At 38.1% G+C, this 20,711-nt stretch overlaps 2 protein-coding genes across 4 annotated transcripts in view; one reads left to right on the forward strand and one right to left on the reverse strand.

The window, feature by feature from the left end:
- The window catches only part of MRPS27 (mitochondrial ribosomal protein S27), a 1,100,726-nt gene that overhangs the window by 459,751 nt on the left and 620,264 nt on the right, over positions 1–20,711 (forward strand). The window lies entirely within an intron of this gene.
- The window catches only part of TNPO1 (transportin 1), a 97,604-nt gene that overhangs the window by 58,336 nt on the left and 18,557 nt on the right, over positions 1–20,711 (reverse strand). The window contains exons 1-3 of one of the 3 annotated variants that reach the window (XM_050793536.1): positions 7,550–7,701; positions 7,303–7,416; positions 4,492–4,567 (exon numbers count right to left, since the gene is read on the reverse strand). In XM_050793536.1, the coding sequence (XP_050649493.1) occupies positions 4,492–4,567; positions 7,303–7,407 (181 nt within the window). In that variant the 5' untranslated portion in view covers positions 7,408–7,416; positions 7,550–7,701. Of the gene's footprint in view, positions 1–4,491; positions 4,568–7,302; positions 7,417–7,549; positions 7,702–20,711 lie in introns of those variants that run through there. The other 2 variants (XM_050793537.1, XM_050793535.1) reach the window with 2 other exon arrangements.

Raw genomic sequence — 20,711 nt, forward strand, 5'->3', positions numbered from 1 at the left:
GTAGCATCATTAGCCATAGATACCAGTAGCACCCCTCCAAATTGTGTTAACCAAAAATGTTTCCAGATAATGTCAAATGTCTTCTGGGGGTTAAAATTGCCCTTGGTTGAGAACCACTGATTTAGTTTGAGTTAATTTAGTTTACATATATGGCCACTGTGCTTGAGCTTTATTGTTTCCTGATATAAACATCATTATAGAGCTGGAAGTATTAGTCATTAAAAACATCCAATTTTTTAAATTTTTTTTTTCGTTTAAGGGCTGGGCGTGGTGGTTCATGCCTTTAATCCCAGCACTTTTGGGAGGCCAGGAGTTCAAGACCAGTCTGGCCAACATGGTGAAACCTCGTATCTACTAAAAACCCTCAAATTAGCCAGACATGGTGGTGTGTGCCTGTAATCCCAGCTACTTGGGAGGTGGACGCAGGAGAATCACTTGAACTCAGAAGGCAGAGGCGCCAAGATCATGCCACTGCACTCCAGCCTAGGCGACAGAGTGAGACTGTCTCAAAAACAACAAAAAATTTTTTTGAAATCATTTTCCTCCAATGTCAAAAAATATAATATTGGAAAAATTAAGTGGACAAAGAATATATAAGATCATCTTCATGTAACAAATATAACTGCTGTTAATTTATATCATGTTTTTCATTTGCCTCTGAACTTAAAAGCAAAAAAAAAAAAAAAAAAAAAACTCCAAAAACATTTAAAGAGTTTCCTTAAAATAAGTTTAATCCATAGATAGTATTTACAAAATTTCAAAAAGCAACTTAATACTAGCAGAACATAACTGATGGCTTTACCAGTTGGCATCAACACCAACAATATTAGCAATAGCTAACATCTTCATTAAACACTGCTAAGTGCTTTCCAAATGGCACTGCACTTAATCCTTACAACTTCATGAGGCAGGTATTATTCATTCCATTGCACAAGTGAAGAAGCTAAAGACTTTGAATCATTCTTCAGTATTACCCTCCTCTCAAAGGGCTATAAGATGAAGAGCTGGTGTGTTGAAGAGAATGTTATTTTAACACCATTGTTTTACCTGTCTTCTTAAAAAATAATATATTCCAAGCTTGTTCTAGTTAGTATGATGTTCCCAAACTCTGACTGGCACTGAAATCTTCAAGAGTGAAGCACATGTAGAGGCAAAAAGAGCATTTTCTCTGCACACAACTCCGCTCAGGTCATCACAGCACTATAAAACCTTGTATGTCATCATTTAAAAACTACTTTCCATTTTCAATTACAACCCATTCCAATGAGTAATTTAAAAGGAAACAAAACATATTTTTAAATTCTCTTAAAAGTTAAAAATTGCCAGGAAATAAATGAAGTCAGATATTTAACTTCTTCAAGCAATAAACTTGCCTTAAATTACCTGTTAATAATTCAGCCATATAATTATTTTATTTTATTTATTTATTTATTTTTTGAGACGGAGTCTCGCTCTGTCGCCCAGGCTGGAGTGCAGTGGCCGGATCTCAGCTCACTGCAAGCTCTGCCTCCCGGGTTTACGCCATTCTCCTGCCTCAGCCTCCCGAGTAGCTGGGACTACAGGCGCCCGCCACCTCGCCTGGCTAATTCTTTGTATTTTTTAGTAGAGACGGGGTTTCACCGTGTTAGCCAGGATGGTCTCTATCTCCTGACCTCGTGATCCACCCACCTCGGCCTCCCAAAGTGCTGGGATTACAGGCTTGAGCCACCGCGCCCGGCCCATATAATTATTTTAAATGGCATGACTTCGTTTACAAGAAATATAGCATATTGTTTTTACCATAAAGGTTATAAGGTGAAGAGTTTTAATAAACCACAAAATGAAGTGAAACAATTCAATATGAGAAGTATATACTCTCTTAAAATCCATTTTAAAAATTCAACGACTAACGATTTCCTTTGTTTTAAAAAAATTAAGACTATTTCAGTGGACCCTCAATTTGTTCATTTGCAAAGTGAGAGAATTAGAGCAGCTGATCTGAGGGCTCTTATAGATCAAAAATTTTACTCTACAATTCAGTGATAAGATTGCTAAACAAGCATTTTTCATTTAAGATGTTACTTGTATTGCTGCTTTAATATGAACGGCCATGATGCAAAGGTTTTTTTAAAACAGAAAACTACATGCAGCAAACTTGTGTCCCAATCTTCCCAGGAAAAAAAAATAAATGCATAAACGCAAGAAGAAATATCAAGTGTTATACCAACGTAAAACTACTGCATCCTTGGAGAAACTGCATAATGAACATAAACACATTTTAGGTTCAAGAAAATCTGAAAAATATCCTTTCCAACATTTTATGGTTTTGTAATTAATGCTCTGTGAAAGCAATGGCTTCCAAACTCTCTTGCCACTACTGAACAAGTTGTATGTTTGTGTTTTTTTAAGTACTTCTGAAGCATCCCAGGCTGGGGTGCAGTTGCACAATCATAGCTCACTGCAGCCTTGACTTCCCGAGCTCAGGTGATCCTCCCACCTTAGCCTCCTGAGTAGCGGGACCACAGGTGTGTGCCACCATGCCAGCTAATTTTTTATAGAGATGGAGTTTCACCATTCACTATGTTCCTCATCTTGAACTCCTTGCCTGAAGCAATCTTCCTGCCTTGGCCTCTCAAAGTGCTGGGATTACAGGCGTGAGCCACCTTGCCTGGCCTGAAGTATCCTTATATTCCAAGAAAGAGCCACCTTGCCTGGCCTGAAGGAAGTATCCTTATAAGAAAGCTTCACTCAAGAGTATAATATTGCAACAATCCTAACATTTAGAATGTAGGATGAGAACATGAGAGTGGACAGCTTAGTGAAAATAAATAAAAATTTCAAATAAAACAATTACAGATTTAAAAAATCCATTTATAAAATCTTAGTAAAGAAACAAACAGGTTGATCACAAACTGTGTCAGAAAAATTTCTATATTAAGAAGCAATGTATCACAAATATATTTATCAAACTAGGAATATTAATTGCTGAAAGAATTCTTAGTGTCTTAAAACCTAGACTTACGAGTTCTCGATTTTCTATTGTGTCCTTCATTCACAAATTAAAATCCCCCAAATTAACTACAAAATCAACTGAAAATAATTCAAAAGAAATTGCTATGTATGAATTATGAAAATCTGAATACAGGATCAGTGAGATTTTTACTACACATTAACACCATTAACCTGTCAGAATTTGGAGCTAAAACTTTACAGATGGTCTGGTTGTCTAAAACTTGTTATTTCCCAATTCCAAGAGCATGGATTTTATTAATTGCACCATAGCTTCTAAAACACTAATCACTGAATAGGGTACAGTGCTTTCATTTAGAGGCCAAACAGATGCTCAATAAATATTTAATTGACTTCTAGGTGTCCACAATGTTTCAGGAAGGGAATACCCAAATAACGCTACCAGAAACAACTCTCACTACAATGTAAGCTCCTTGAGGGCAGTGAGTTTTGTCTGTTTTGTTCACTTTTCTCTCCTGAGCCTGCAAATTGCATGGCAAAGAGATGGTGCTCCATAAATATTTATGAAATAATGTCTAGTGGGATACATTATGTATTATCAGAAATAATCAAATGACCATGTTATTTAATAATCAGACTACTCAGGCTTTAAACTGTCATATAAATAATTTAAATTTAAAATTAAGAGTCATGAAAAAGTTTCATGTATACTGTTAGAAGTTTCTTAAAAACTTACAAAAGCCTACTTATGAATAGAATGATCCCACTTTTTGCTAAATAATTTTAAAATAGTATGTGGCCATATAAGAGCAGAGAAGAACAGAATTCAAGAGATCAACAATAATTATCTCTGGAAGATGCAATAATTTTTCATTTTGATTATATGACCTTTCAATTTTTTCCTACAATAAACACACATATATTCAGTTATTAAATCCTACATTCAATCTTTGTATTACAACCTTTGTTATATCCATCTATATGTATGGAAGCAAAACATTAGACTTTGCAACAAGTTTTTTATCTGCAAAGAATTAAGTAACTTATTATACAAACACCCAATTAAAAATGAATGCTGGCTGGGCACAGTGGCTCACACCTGTAATCCTAGCACTTTGGGAGACTGAGGCAGGCAAACCCCCTGAGGTCAGGAGTTCAAGGTTAGCCTGGCCAACAAGGCAAAACTCTGTCTCTACTAAAAATACAAAAAAATTAGCTGGATGTGGTGGCGCATGCCTGCAATCCTGGCTAATAGGGAGGCTTAAGCATAACAATCGCTTGAAGCCGGGAGGCAGATGTTGTGGTGAGCCAAGATCGCACCACTGCACTCCAGCCTGGGTGACAGAGTGAGACTGTCTGTATACATAAAAACAGGAATGCTTATTAAGCATGTAAATATTGAGTGGTATTAACTAAGACTGTTCATCCCACATGTATAAAGCACATGGTTACTACAAAATGAAATTATTTGAAATGAATAATTCTCAGTACATTTAAATAGGTCTTAAAGAAACTTTAGTTATCAATGCGACTCCTACTTACCTTCAGATTTTAATTTTGTAAGAACAAAAATCAAGTAGTTGTTAAAGTCTGGATATTGATTAAGTTGTTCCAGTTTCTAGAACAAACAGTAGTTAAGGAAACTTGTCTGTGTAATCTCAGTGAGAAATTAAGCGTTTCTAATGTAACAATCAAGGATCTCTTTGGTGATATTTTCAGTCCTGCATTTTTTTTTTTAACTAAGGCTAAGGATATCTTATCAAATCTATCAACGTGCTATTTCAAAAACACACTGGTGCTTGTTAAACCTCTTAGGTGCTTTATGGCTGAAATGTATCAATTACATGCAATACAACATAAGAAAGTGCCAGCTTCAGCATGCTCAATATAGCAAAAAATATTCAAAAAAATTCTTAGATTTCAACTTCAAACCACTCTAAACAGAAAGGCATTTAAGTAAAAAATGACAAAAATAAAAGCATTCCAAGTGAAAACAAGTCTCTCAGAGTTAAAGATCATTTACAGAAATTAACTTTATAGAATAACTTAAAAAAAAACTTTTCAGACTCATTTGTTCTTTAGAATCCAAAAAGATAAAGTGCCATTTATGCACCAGGTTATATATCTTACCATAAGGTCAGCATTATGAGATTATTGCACTACAGTTGTACAATTATTCCCCTCATCCCCAAGATTTAACATTTCCAGTGACACCAACTTGCAGGTATTTCATCGCTATCAGGAGGCAGCTGTGACAAAATGCTCTATTACATCTTTCTTCAAGCCCTGACTCCCAACCCCTAACTAATACGCTTCCCAATTGTGTTTTACTACACAGAAAGATTAAAATGTTTTTACCTAACAAACCTAAACTTCTGATTAAATCCATGAATCAAACTTCAGCAACTTTATTAGCTATTTATTACATACTTGAATACCCTCAATGTTTAGGGGTCAGAATGTAAACAAACCAACAACATAGCCTCTAGTAAAATTCCAAAGTGTAACCACTTTCTCCAACCCAGACAGTAATTCTTGTTTCAGTGAATGGCCAAGACTAACAGCATGCTGATATGCCGATGAATTTTTCAAAACTATTTCCCGATAAGGTTTACCTTCTTACAACTTGAGCTACATCTCTTTATCCTATTATAGTGGTCTTTCAAAAAGTACTCAAAAGCCTATACGAAACAATAATTAAATATATTATCTTCTTAGGAGAGACAAAATAAGGTACTCTGAAACAGCAGTATATATTTTTAGCTGAAGTAGTTTTCCTCTCACAGCAACAGAAAGTTGTTCTTTCTCAGAGACATGCTAAGTTCCAGGCACACGGAAGAAACTGTAATTGACTACCAGCCCAAGCACAGTACTGAGCATCTGACGTGCCTAATAAATGTAGACTGAAACAAGAAATTATGATATATGGTGCCACAGAATAACTGCAATGCAGGACTGGGCTTAGCTAATTTAAGAAAGTAGTAATTGTATCATATAATACCTGTAATTAATCAACTATCAACTTCTATCATCCCTAGAACTATGACAACACAAATTAAGACTAAGCCATAGCAGGGTTTACAAGACACAAACGGCAATACACTCCGAAACTGTTCTTTCCTCAGTATACTAGAACTATCCAAACAAAATGGCTTTAAAAAATCCAAGCAGATCTAAATCATTATCCCTTCCACTTTTAAATGGGAAGTATTATATTAACCAAGAAGGTACGTACTAATTTTATCTATTGAAGGTTTTAAGTTACGGCAATGCAGTATTTCTGCGAAACCCTCGGGGTAAATAACTTCATCTTTATAGATGTTTTGAATATAAATAAACTCAAACACGAAGAGCTTACTTACCAAACTCCATATTAAGTAATTTTGCTGCTTATTGACAATAAATATCAAGAGGCTTTTCTGCAAAAAACAGTAGACTTAACTTCTTTAGGCTTAAAAGATCGGGGGTTAAAATATTATTCATGATATAATGAGTGAATGTTTCCTTTACTGGATCCATTAAGAGCTCTCCATTTGAGCACGGTTTAGGGCACTACAGAAAGCATACCTAGTTGAGTTTTGGTTCTCTTAACCTTTTCTGTCTGTAAAACCGTAGCAACAGGATCACTACACCAGCACACTCGGTAAAGACCTAGATAATTGTGCAGTCAGCCTCGAGCCAAAGCTTTAAAAAGAAAATCTCATTTGGGTGACAAGGAGCTCGCAACAGGTGTTAACACCAGTAACCCCAGGGTGAGGCACAGAGACCCTTTCCCCTCACCTGTAGGTCCCCGGCCTCTTTAGGGCAAGGACGTGGGAAAAAAACCCCAGGACCCACACAGCTGCAGTTCAAACCCCGCGCCAGCTCCACCCATTTCTGGCCAGTCAAGCGGCGAACTCCGCCGCGCACAGAGCGCCCTCCACCCGGCCTCCCGCTCGGCCCGCCGCCCCCACCCGCGGGGCGCATTGTGTGGGCCCCGGCCGCTCCCGCTCCCTCGCTCCCTACCCCCGCGGCAGGTCAGCGGCGGGCGGGGACGTGGCGGTCCGGCCCGCGCACATGTAGCGATCCCGGGCGGCGGCCGGGGGCCCCCGCCTCCCGCGGGCCGGAAGCCGGGGGCCTCCGCAGCATGAGCCCCACGCGGCGGCGCCCCCGGCCCAGGCACCAGGGCCGCGTGCGCTAGTCGCCCGGCAGGGGTAGCGACGGCTTCCCCCGCGCGCGGACCCAGGCAAAAGGCCGGCCTCGGAGAGCGGGGGAGGGGCAGAGGCGGGGGCGACTGGAGCCCCCGGCCGCCGGGAGCTGGGCCGCAGCGCGGGGCGAGCTGCCCGGGTGGCGGCCAGGCCTCGGAAAGGATACTTGTTGCACGGTTCTCTGGATGGTGGTGTCTGGGGACTGGGACTCCTTCAACAGCTGCAAGATTTGCTGAAGCCCTTGCTCGTCAGGTTTCCACTCATACTCCATCTTGGTTTGCTGCAAATAAAGCCAGACACAGGAAGAGACGGAGCAAATGTTACTCCCGGTGCACAGGCCCGGAGGCTTCCCGCGCGCAGCGGACCCGTTCTCCCAGCCACCACAACCCCAGCGCTCCCCAGACGTCGCGGACCTGCCTGGGGTGCCCCGAAGGAAGTCTCGGACAGTGAAACCCGGCGGAACTGCTCCTGGCAGCCCGGCCGCCAACGTCTGCTGCTGCTGCCGCCGCGGCCGCCGAGCGCAAGCAGCCGACCAGACTGAGTCACCGCGAATTTGCAATCTGGCCCCAAGATCCGCTCACGGGAGCCCCCTGGGTCCTAGTGCCACGCAGTTTTCTCCAACCCAACCCATCTCTAATTCCGTCCAGAAGATTACTACTGACTTAAGGGCTAATAAAAAGTCAAGTCCTTATCAAAACCCCTGCGAAACACCTGAAGAGATCTGTTTTTGGTATATTATTTTACATACACATGGCGAATTAACGCAAAATGATTGAAATAGGGTAAAAAGGTTGTTAATTTCCCTGACAGTTCAGCAATAATTAGAAGCAATAAAAATGTTTACAATTCAATTTGATATATAAAGCACTAAAAAAGTCTAAAATATTGATGCAGTCACAACCCACATCTCGAAAACCATTAAATGCAACATCTGCAGAACCTGACTAAAAAAAAATGTATTCCCGCATAAACTTCAACTTTTGAACTCCTATTAAGTGAAATAAATTCCATTATGAACTAACTACATTCCATAAGTAAGGACTTTGGGTCGAAGAAAATACAAGAAAAATAATGTAATTTTACAACTGGGTATTGTTTAATTCCATTAAAGTATTTTCACATACTACAGTTTCTCATTTGATTCTCATTACAACCTAGTGAGGTATTATTTGCCTCGATGTGGCAACTAAGGCGAAAAAAGATCTGAGCAAACAACCACACTTAATCAGTGAAGACTGAGACATGAATATAGGTTTTTAAAGCTACTATGAGTTGCATCTGCTACAGTCAACTGAAGCTATTAATGACATTTTTCACTAAAACTAAATGCTTAAAAACAACAAAATGTAAGTATCAAGCATGACTTATTTGTAAAAATCAAACAGTTTGATAAAGGAGAGGATTTTTAACATGAAAAGTCCCTTGCTAGTAGGGTTTAGACAAACTACTACCTTTTCACCTCTCTAGTTAGCTTTTTCTTTCTTTTTTAAAATGCCTTTTCCTCTCTCTTTCACTCTTATTTTTCTGCTTAATATCCTGTAGTCTGACTTTGCCCACCAAGTTCTAATGACTTCATAAATGGCCCAATCTAATAAACTGTTCTTAAAAAAAAAACCCAAAACAAAACCACCACCATCCAGATATACAATGTATTAATGCTGTAGTGTTTTTATTCTAGTCTTCATTCTATTTTTTATGTACATTATATTTTATAATAATGGGACTGTCCTGTTTCTTGCCTGACTTCATATATCATTAAATATTTATTGAAAATATTTCAATAAAAAGTTAATAGTATTCCATTGTACCACTATGTCATCATTTATTTCTATATACTTTTATTTGATACAATATAGACACAAAATTGTACAAATGATAAGCATATAATCCATAGATGGATTTTTACAAAGTGAACCCATCTGTGTAACCAACACCCAGTTCAAGATAGAGATCGCTGAGTACGAAGAGGTTTCTTTTGTGTCCAATCCCAGCCATCAACCCTTCCCAAAGTAATCCCCAGTATAATTTCTATCACTATAGATTTCTCCCCTTCCCTCTCTTAACTTCAGAAACTTTTAAAAAACTACAAATATTATAATAAATCAAACAACATGGTTGTATAAGACAAGTTAATTCAATCCTATCTCCAGGCTCCCTAAAGAATCTGTTTTATCAGTTTTATGTGAATCTTTCTACAGTCTAATCTCATATATATGTTTTCCTCTTTTTTTTTAAGATCATCCTCCATACTACACTAATATTAACTCTACAATGTTTTTTACACATAATATGACATGGCCATAATTCCAGGCCAATACACACAAATTTAACTCACCTTTTAATAGATGCACATTGGTCTTGAGAATGGATAGAGCATAATTTGTTCAACCATCTCCTGATTGGCTTCCAGATTGCTTCTACTTTTTTGCCACTACCAACAACACAGTAAAAAAATTCTTGTACCAATGTCCCTACATAATAGTGGCAACCTGGCAGGGTTATTAGGCCAAAAAGTATGTGAATTTAAAAATTTTAAACAGTTACTACCAAATTATTTTCCAAAAAGTTATACAATTCACACATGCCAACAATATGAATGTTTTCTTTATCTCCACCAGCACATTCTTTGAATTTTCATGAAGCTAACCAATGACAATTTAATTTCCCCTGATACTAGTGGAGGTGGGGAACTTAAAGTCTGAGCCTTAGTAATATTAGAGTTGGAGCTGCTACCAGGCATACCCTACCTGCTGAGGTGACATTCAGATAGCCCACTTAACCCCCTAGCTGCCCTTTTATTTATTTTTTATTTTTTATTTATTTATTTTTTTTGAGACGGAGTCTCCCTCTGTCGCCCAGGCTGGAGTGCAGTGGCGCGATTTCGGCTCACTGCAAGCTCCGCCTCCCGGGTTCACGCCATTCTCCTGCCTCAGCCTCCCGAGTAGCTGGGACTACAGGCGCCCACAACCGCGCCCGGCTAATTTTTTGTATTTTTAGTAGAGACGGGGTTTCACCGTGGTCTCGATCTCCTGACCTTGTGATCCGCCCGCCTCGGCCTCCCAAAGTGCTGGGATTACAGGCGTGAGCCACCGCGCCCGGCAACTGCCCTTTTAAAGAAAACACTAAAACAAGGGACCAATAGCAGTCCAGTCTGAAAGGCATCTTCATTATCACATCCATCCTGAGGATGGCTGCACCATAATATCAGGCCTATAGCATGCTTCCTTCTTTATTTCTGTCGTCAAATAGGGTTTTCTTTTCAAACAGCTTAGTATTAAGAACATTTAATTTGATCAGCCTATGATGACAGAATAGGTGTTTCCCCACACCTTACTCAAATTATCTGTAACAAAAGGCTCTTAAGAATATTTGATTCAGATAACTGCTTGGTAAGAGATCTTAGGCCACTTTGAACTTTTCTATCACATCTTTTTAAAAATTGTGATAAAATCTACATACATAACATATACCATTTTAAGTATACAGTTCAGTGGTATCTATCTCCAAAACTTACTGTATTTTAAAAACCATTAAAATAAGGAAGAATCTTATACCCTGGGCTAGCCAGACATTACAGGGTTAATTAGATAACATCTGAAGTACTTCAAGCTAACCAAGGACATTAGGATTATTATATGAAGTAGAAATCATTTATTTAAATAGCAAACTACATTTATATTAATTAAATAGAATAATTAATCAATCCAATCAATATTGGATTTTCTTATAAAATTTAAATATTACCTGGAGTATTCTTTTTGCATGTTGAAGGCTCAGCTTTCTAAATGTCTCAAAAAAAGGAAGTAGTACTTCAAATTTCGCTCCTTTAGATGATACTCCATACTACACTAATATTAATTTTACAACTTATGCCTGATTGGCCCATGACATTCAATGGTGACCAAAAAAAAAAAGGCATTTAAACAAGCCAAAATACAGTTATTTGAAAAACAAGATAGAAGACAGCCCTAAAATAAAAAGTAGCCTGCAAGTGGTGAGTTACTGTGATACCATTTTGGACTTCCAGAAGACTAGAGCTTACTTATGAGTAAGTTTTTAACTTAAATTTACATAAAAATTTTGAATTTGCTACAGCTCAGAATCATGTGAGGTAAAGAAGCCGGATTGGCTGAAAAGAAAGTAAAAATATATAGCATCTTCCTTGCTGGATAGTCTGTAAAATATAGTTTAAAAAGCAGACTGGAGATGTGGACTCAACTGACCTACGTTTGAAGTCTAGTTCTTCCACTTGGTAGCAGTGAAAACCTGGGCAAGTTAATTCATCTGAGTCTTAGTTTCCCAACCCTAACATAGGAATACACTACCTCTGTATGCAGATCATAGGTACCTGGCACACAATATATGTAATTTGAAAAATAATAGTTAAATGAAAGGCTTTCTAGCATCTGCAAGATAAAATATAACTTCTTTTCATGGAAGAAGTCTCTTCATGATCTGGTTCATTACCTTCAGGGACATTTTTATCTATGACTCAACCTCCAACTTTATGCTCCATCATCTTTTCCTGCACCTCTCCTACCTCTGAGCCTTTGCATAGGGATTTCCTGCTGGGAACGCCCTCTTTAAACCTGACCAATTGGCAAACTCCTTCTCACTCTTTAGAGCTACCCTCATTCACTGATTTTCCAAATATTTATTGAGAGTCTTTCTTGGCACTATGATTGATACTGGATACTATTTCTCTTCTGTGTCATTATTCCAAGATCTCCCCACAAGACTTAAGATTATTTTTCATTACAGATCTATGGTTTATAGCTATTTCCATTCTAGAAACTGTCATATTGTATTATAATTATTTCTAGGTCTGTCCTGGCAATAGATCACAAGTTCCTTGAGAGCAGGGACAGTGTCTTTTCACTCTGTTTGCCTAGCAGAGTCTGATTCAACAAATAATTGTTGAATAAACGCTATTGTTGTTGCTATTAATTCAACTGAGTAAATATTAAGTTGAACAACTACCATGTGCTCAGTGAATTTTGGAGATTCAAAGATAAGTAAAATATAGTTTTTATCCCCACTAAGTTCTCATTTGGTGAGAGAGGCAGATGAGCTGTCAATGAATGAAGTACATGATAAAGTACAATAGGAAAAGAGAAAAAAAGCAAATACATTCCACCAGGAGAGACAGATGCATTTTCCTCTCATCTAGCTCAATTAAAATTTTTTCCATCTAATTTCAACTAAATTCAAAGTTAGATGTTTCCATCTATATGCTGAATCACTATGAATGTGAGAAATGTTGCTATTAGTGACATCATTTCCCAAAATGGTAAACAACTCTTGGTAAGGATCCAAACAAAACAAGGTACAATTGTCCTTCAATAACATAGTAGTTTTGTTTTTTTGTTTTTGTTTTCGTTTTTGTTTTGAGACAGAATCTTGCTCTGTCACTCAGGCTGGAGTGCAGTGGTGTGATCTTGGCTCACTGCAAACTCCGCCTCCCAGGTTCAAACAATTCTCTTGCCTAAGCTGCCCAAGTAGCTGGGATTACAGGTGTGTGCTACCATGCTCGGTTAATTTTTGAATTTTTAGCGGAGACAGGGTTTCACCATGTTGTCCAGGGTGGTCTGGAACTCCTGACCTCAAGTGATCTGCCTGCCTCAGCCTCCTAAAGTGCTGGGATTATAGGTGTGAGCTACCCTGCCCGGCCATAGTAGTTTTTATTCCTAGAAAATTCAACATATATTAAAACTCTGCAAAAAGTTCCATGTGTATATGTAAAATTGAGTTAGGCTCTTGGCTCTGATATCTATAAACAGATTTATTACACCTTTGTGATTATCTAATGAGACATTTACAAGTCATACAAAACTAGGACAATTCTTCATGGTGAACATCTAGCACCTCTCAGCCCTGCCCAGTAAATGACAAGAGCACCTCCCAGTCACTAGGACACCTCCAGAGAGCAGCACTGCCTCAGTGGAGAATGACTATGGCAGGGAAAGTACAAAGGGCTGTGAAGACATTATGCTAACCCAGTTAAGAGGTCAGGAAAGGACTTCCTTGAGGAAATGACTCTTTATCAGAAACCTAACAGGAATTACCAAAAAGCAAAAGTGAGGCTGGGAGGACCTCACAGATGATGTTAGGAAGCTTGGACTATTTCTTAAGGATAATACAAAGTTTGTGAAAGGGGTTTTAAATTGATTAAAAAACATGATCAAATACAAGTCTGGAAAAGAATTAATCCTCCTAGAAAGCAAAAATGGTGAAGGAGAGGTTCATCTTTTGCTCTATAGCTTCAATATTATGTTAATTTTTAGAATGTGTCATATTTCAATAAAATTGATTTTTAAAACCCATCAGTTTGCAATGAGGGCAGGAGGAGCCATAGAAGACCTAACTGTCCAATCCGCACATAAAATGAAATTACAGTTTGTTAGGGGAAGGGCAGTCATGTTTCACAGAGAACCAAGATGCTACCAAAAACTCTGGTAGTTAAATATTGAAGACTTAAACACGTGCACTATTTTGTTAGTAATAGTGATAGCTAATATTTTTTGAGTACCAAGCAACGTTCTAAGCACTTCACAACTCTATGATGCTGCCCTATTAATTATATTTTACAAATAAGTACATTGAGGCACAGAGAAGTTACCTGCCTAAGGTTGCTCAGCTAGTAAATGCCAAAGCCATGATTCAAACCCAACTAAACTGGCTCCAGTGTCCAGTCTGGAAGCCCCTGATATACTGCCTTTCCAAAAGAAACATCAATCTCTATAAACTGGCAAACTACTCATAAATACAACCATTTGCATACTAAAGAACATATATTTTGATACCTTTGTGGTGAGGTAAAAGAGAAAAGTAAAATCACACTTCACCATCATAAGTCATAATAGATCTAAAAAAATAGTAGTATGTATATAGTATAATATAATAAAAATGAGATATTTCCATAGCATTGAGTAAATGAGTTAAAAACATTATCAATATAATGTTCACAACACCCCTCTGTTGTAAGTAGGTAGCAAGTATTATTTTTATTTGACAAGCAGATAAATCAAAACAACTTAAGAAATTTGCTGAATGTGAATCAGATATGTAGACTTCCACAGAAAATGTCTCTCTTATACTGTTTTTTTTTTTTTTTTTACAGAAAAATGCTATGATGAGCAAGGACAGAAAAAAAATCAGAGCTATCCAATGATCTAAAAAGAGCATGCTATTTAAAGAATATAAGTATTTAATAAAACTTTTATGAGAAATTGAACCAAAGTTCAGGTATGAAGGGAAAGAAAGGTTTACAGGCACCTAATGATGCATCAAAATGTTGACAAACTTGTTAAATTATAGCTATCAGTGGAACTAGAAAGTCCTTTAAGAAAGTCTATAGGCTGGGCGCGGTGGCTCATGCCTGTAATCCCAGCACTTTGGGAGGCTGAGGCAGATGGATCGCCTGAGGTCAGGAGATTGAGACCAGCCTGGCCAACATGGAGAAATCCCATCTCTACTAAACATACAAAAAATTAGCTGGGCTTGGTGGCGGGTGCCTGTAATGCCTACTAGGGAGGCTGAGGCAGGAGAATCTCTTGAACCCAGGAGGTGGAGGTTGCAGTGAGCAAAGACTGTGCCATTGCACTCCAGCCTGGGCAACAAGAGAGAAACTCGGTCTCAAAAAAAAAAAAAAAAAAAAAAGAGAGAGAGAGTCTAAAATCAGAGCTTATGGATCAAGAAAGAAGAGAAGAAAATGCAAAACGAACTGTTGAGCTCATATTAGTTGCAGAAATGAGCTCAACTAGATTAGAAGGGCAGGGACCATAACTCATGTTACACAGTGCTAGGCACATGGGTTTTAAATCATCCTTGATTGAGACTGATGGGTAAATCATCTAGTTCACCATTTGAAAAAATTAGGCTAAGACATTAAAATTTTAACTTTCTGGCATTACAAAGTTATTGTCATCTAAGAGCTGAGAGATTAACAGAACACAGAAAATGGAAAATAGGTACTAAGGAAAGTTTGAATAAATGTATTCTTAGAGTGCCTTTTCTGGAAGAACTTTGAAGATGACTAGACATGCTTACCAAATGCTAAAGTTTACAAATCAACATTAAAAAAAGAAAAAAGAGTGTGGTATCAAATTGAGGGATAAGAAGGAAATCTTGGTCTCAAAATTTGACCCAATCTATAACCAGACACTTCCTATACTTTAGCCCATTTAATATTCACAACAGCATTATGAGGTAGATGTTAACTCCATTTTATATTAACCGAGTTTCAGAGAGGTTAAGTAGCTTGCCAGCTAGTATGTGGCAGAGTAGGCATTCAAAACCAAACTTGTGTGATTCCAAAGTCTGAACCATGCCTACTAATAACAGCAACCCTGTTATCATTAATGGGTCCTTCCATGTGCCAGTTATTATGTTAAATTCTTTAAATACATGATCTCATTTAATTCCGTGAATATGTACTATGATTATCTCCAATTTACAGAAAAGGAACAGGCTTAAGAGAACTTAAGCTATGTGTCCAAGTTCACACAGTAACGAATAAAGCCAGGACTCAAGCCCAGATGCACCCAACTCTAGAGCCCATGCACTGAACTACTCTACCATATTATTCTCGTTCTGCTACCCCACGAACATGTGACTAACCCTTAGAGAACTTAACAGTGGGCAGACTATGAATGGTCTGCATTATACTACTCTTTCCCTTTCTATTTCATGCATCACCAATAATTCAACAGCTCTCTTGAAGAATGTCTACTTCAGGTCAATCACTTCAGATATGATAACTGCACCTTGCTTTTCAGAGCACAGATTTTTCATTTGTAATGAAAACGAAAGGCTGATAGGAGTAATACCTCCCACACATTTAACTTTTGGTTATCTCATTGTCAGCCTCAAAACACCAACTCCCTGTTGAGTTCTAAAACAGATTTAACCTTCGCAGTTGGTCTCACTCTGCATGTATGTTTAAGCAACTTAAATCAGTGGTTCTCAACCCTGACTGCACATTATAATTACTGGGAACTTAGAGCCAGTTGAGAACCATTATATTAAATCAATATATCTGCTCCTGGCAATTTCCATTATTTCTTACTCTTTAAGCAGTGGTGTTCTAGCTGTACTGGAAATGACAGAAAGCAGAAAAAGAGAACAGAATGCAGGCTGCACCAATTCATATAGGAAACATTACTAATCACTAAAAAAGTCTTTGATGAAAACCAAAACATAAGAACATACTGTTTGAAGTTACACAATAATTTGTACTTCCTAGTAAGGATAAGTACAATGTTTATTTACTTTGTAATTTAACAGTGACAGAGAATGGGTAAGAAGTTCCACTTAAGTTGTAAGACAGAAATGGGAACTTGGGAAAAGTAAGTTTTGGGGGAAGTTTATCTCCAGTAAATAACAACAACACACTAGAAAATTATGATCCTTAACTGGCAAAATATGATTTAAATTTGTATATCAAATCAACTTATCTTGTGAATAACTAGATCTTTCTTCAAATGGCAATATTAAGTCATTCATAAAACTAAACTCTTTTAACAAGCCTACACATTAAAAACCAATTAATCAAAATAATTAGGTCCCTGATTCTCTTAGTATCATAGGATTTATTAATGTGCTTTACTAGGGATTGTCCCACTGCTACATTCAACTGAAGAGTTAGTTTTTAAGTAGTTCAATGGATTACTGTCACTGCCTATTGTTAACCCTAGTCCGACAGTTTTCATTTCTGTGACACAGACTTAAGAAAAAAAGCTTTTTAAAAGTCTTCTTTAAGTATTATACCATGATTATAAATTTCCTTTCAGAACATTGCCAAGTGGTTTTAAGTAAACACAGTGCTTAAAAAGTTTCAAAGTACTTTCATATTTTACCTCATTTAATTTTCAGAACTACTCTGTGAGTTGAGGAAACTGTCTCAGTGATATTAAGTCACTTGCCAAAAATTGCTCAGCTAGTAAATGTTAAGAATTGGGTTGGAATGAATGTCTATTTCTGGTCGAATACTTCTACTACTCCAAACTATTCCTTTAATTCATAGTTCATTAAATATGCAAGTACCATCAATTAAAAGAGTAGCCTGTCTTCAAGTAACACTGCTCTACACTGATTATACATTTGCTGATTTATATGATGATATGCATAAAAGGTGGAGACAAGCTGTAGTACTCTAGGTAAAATAATGGCACTGAATGACAAAATATGAGCACCAGGCAAGTTACTAATTATAGCTATACTTACTGAATTTAAAGAGCTGGTAAAAAAGGCTATGATGCAAATAGCCAAATATTTTCCTGTGAAACACATCTGAAATTATAAGTCAATAAAAGGTATGATTCAATATTTTAGAATCCACTTTACATACTAATAAAGTGAGACATACCTAAACAGTTGATAGGAAGCCAAGTTGATAATTTAAAAAAAAATTAGCACATTGGGATAACCGTTATAGCTCATTTTGATAACTACAAGTATACTGTTTTATTGCCGTTAGCTTGCTCCTGAAGTTCTGAAGTGAGAGGGATCCAGAAATGTCTTATTCATGTCCAAAGCTGTCCTTGATTAAGTATAATGTATGGATTCAGTATTTCACATTTTCAAGTGTATACAGAAAAAGGAACATAGCACTGTATTTATTGGTAAGGGTTGAATGAGAAAAGGATCAGAGCAGTTTAGACAGCAAAATAGGAAGATTAAAAAAAGTTAAACGGTTAGTAGGCTGATTAACATTAGGTTTTACCTAACCATACATTTCTTCATAGAAATCTCACACACAACAGGGGCATATATTAGTCAAATTTCAGTTATGAAAAGATAGACACAGCAGAAAAAACTTTTGAAAGGGAATCAATTTTTACAAGTTTAGTTCCTGAACTGAATCTTGTTCCACATTACTTGTTGCTGGTAAGCAACAAGATGGAGTAGAGGAAGCATGGGTTCTGAGTCGTACATTCATTGGCTCAAACCCCAGTTCTGTTAATTATTGACGCTGTCTTTTTTAGGAAAATTGCCCAATCTTTTGAGCCACAGTTTAGTCATCTGTGAAATGGGGTTGATGAGAAGATTAAATGAGAACGTAAAGTGCCACAAGAGTCAGTACTTAATGTTCATTCCCTACATGCTACACTCCCAACTAAAATTGTCATTAAGACCCAGGTTTACTGATGGCAGTTCGTACCATCAGATAACAACAGGATGAAGATTTCTTAGATTATTTTTGTACAATCAAAGAATATGCATCAAAATGGGCTGTTTAACTTGTCATTTAAATGAACTGATGCTATGGTTTAACATTTGTATCCCTCCAAAATTCATGTTGAAACTTAATTCCAAATGCGACAGTATTAAGAGATGGGGACTTTGGGAGGTGACTGTCATTGTCATGAGGGCTCTGCCCTCGTGAATGGAATTAATGCCCTTATAAAAGGGCTTGAGGGAATCTATTTGGCTCTGCTGCTCCCCTGCAGCCATGTGAGGAAATAGTGTTGTTCCTTCATCCATGTGAGGATGCTGCAAGGTGTCACTTACGAAGCAGAAAATGAGATTTCATGACACACCTAATTCACTGGTGCCTTGAACCTGAACTTCCCAGCCTCTAGAAGTGTGAGAAATATATTTATATTACTCATAAATTACCCAATCTAAAGTATTTTGTTATAACACAGGAATGGACTAAGACAGAAATTGGAACCAAGAAGTGAGGTGCTACTATAAGAAATACCTAAAAATGTGGAAGTGGCTTTGCAATTGGGTAATGGGTAGAGGTTGGATGGTAAAGGGCTATTCTGGTAAGGGCTATGAAGAGGAGAGCTGCATGACATGCCTCAATCCTCTTAGAGATTTCTTAAGTGGTCCTGTCTGTATTGGTAGAAATACAGACAGTAAAGCCTATTCTGATGAGGTCTCTGAGACAGATATGAGGAATATGTTATTGGAAACTGCAGGAAAGGCCATTCTTGTTGCAAAGGGGCAAATAACTTTGCTGAATTGTGTTCCTGTCCTAGTGTTTTGTGGAAGGCAGAACTTAAGAATGATGAAATAGGATATTTGGCAAGGTGTTCAAGGTGTGGCATGGCTTCTCTTGACTGCTTATAGTAAGATGTAGGAAGAGAGAAACAAATTAAAGATGGAATTTGTAACTAAAAGAAAGGCAGAACTTAAGACAAATTCTCGACCTGAATGTTTGATAAGGAGATTAGTACGGACAGAAAGAAGCTAGGTGCTATTCATCAAGACAATGGACAAATGAACCAAAAGGCATTTCAGAGATGGTTGCGACTATCTTGCCTATTATAAGCCCGGAACGCCAGTGCCTTGGGAACAGAATGATTTCAAGGCTCTGCTACCCACATTGTAGTGCAGCACTCCCTGGCTACCCTAGCTGTGGCTCAACCACACCGAGGTTCAGCTCAGATCACCCCTCCAGAGGGCACAGGTGGTAAACCTTGGTGGTGTCTACATGGTGCTAACTCTGCAGGTGCACAGAATGCACAAGCTGTGGGAGCACTGTTACCTCACCTAGATTTCAAAGAATACTGAAAAACCCTGGGGCTCAGGCAGAGCACCATCACAGGGTGGGGCCACTGCAGAGAGGCCCCACTAGGGCACTGCCTAGTGGAGCTATGGTAGCAGGGATACAGCAGAGAGCCTACACAAGGGCAATACCTAATGGAGCTGTTGGAGTGGATCTTCTTAGACTGAAAGAACCACTGGAATGTAATTCCAGCTTGGGAGAACCACAGGCAGTAGACTCTTAACTCATGAGAGCTGCAGTATAGGTTGTGCCTAGCAAAGCCATGGGGGCCGGGTGACCTGGAGCCTTGGGGGCCCAACCCCTACCCAACTGTATCTGGAAAGCAACACAAAGATTATTCTGGAGCCTTAAGATTTAATCTTGTTTGCCTTCTTGGATCTTGGGCTTACTTGGTTTTGCAGGCTCATAGCTGGATAGCAATTTGCCTCAAGATGAATCGTACTTTGGGCCTCACCCATACCTGATTTAGATGAGATTCTGGGCTTCAGACTTTTGAATTAATGCTGGAATGAGGTAAGACTTCTGGGGCTATTGGGATAGAATGAATGTATTTTGACAGAAGCACATAAATTCTGTGGGGCCAGGGGCAAAATGCTATGATTTGAATGTGTCCTTCCAAAATTCATCTTGAAACTTCATCCTGAATGCAACAATATTAACAGGTGGAGCCTTTAGGAAGTGATTAGGTCATGAGAGTTCTGCCCTTATTAATGGGATTAATACCCTTACCAAATGGAGCCAGTTTGGCCTTTCTGCTCACCTTCCACTATGTGAGAACACAGTGTTCATCCCTTCTTCCATGTGAGGATGCAGCAAGAAGGTGCCATTTATGAAGCAGAGGGCAAGCCTTCACTAGACATCAAATTGGCTGGACTTCCCAGCCTGTGTAGTACTATGAGAAATACATTTTTATTATTTTATAAATTACCCAGTCTAAGGTATTTTGCAACAGGAACAGACTAAGGCAGGTGATATTCTAAAGTAGAAAAATCAAAACAGAAACATTGGAAGAATAAGAACAAAGAAACAAATGGAAATCAAGTGGTGGACATTAAAGC

Source organism: Macaca thibetana, chromosome 6, assembly GCF_024542745.1.
Source record: "Macaca thibetana thibetana isolate TM-01 chromosome 6, ASM2454274v1, whole genome shotgun sequence".
In the NCBI taxonomy this organism is placed as follows: domain Eukaryota; kingdom Metazoa; phylum Chordata; class Mammalia; order Primates; family Cercopithecidae; genus Macaca; species Macaca thibetana.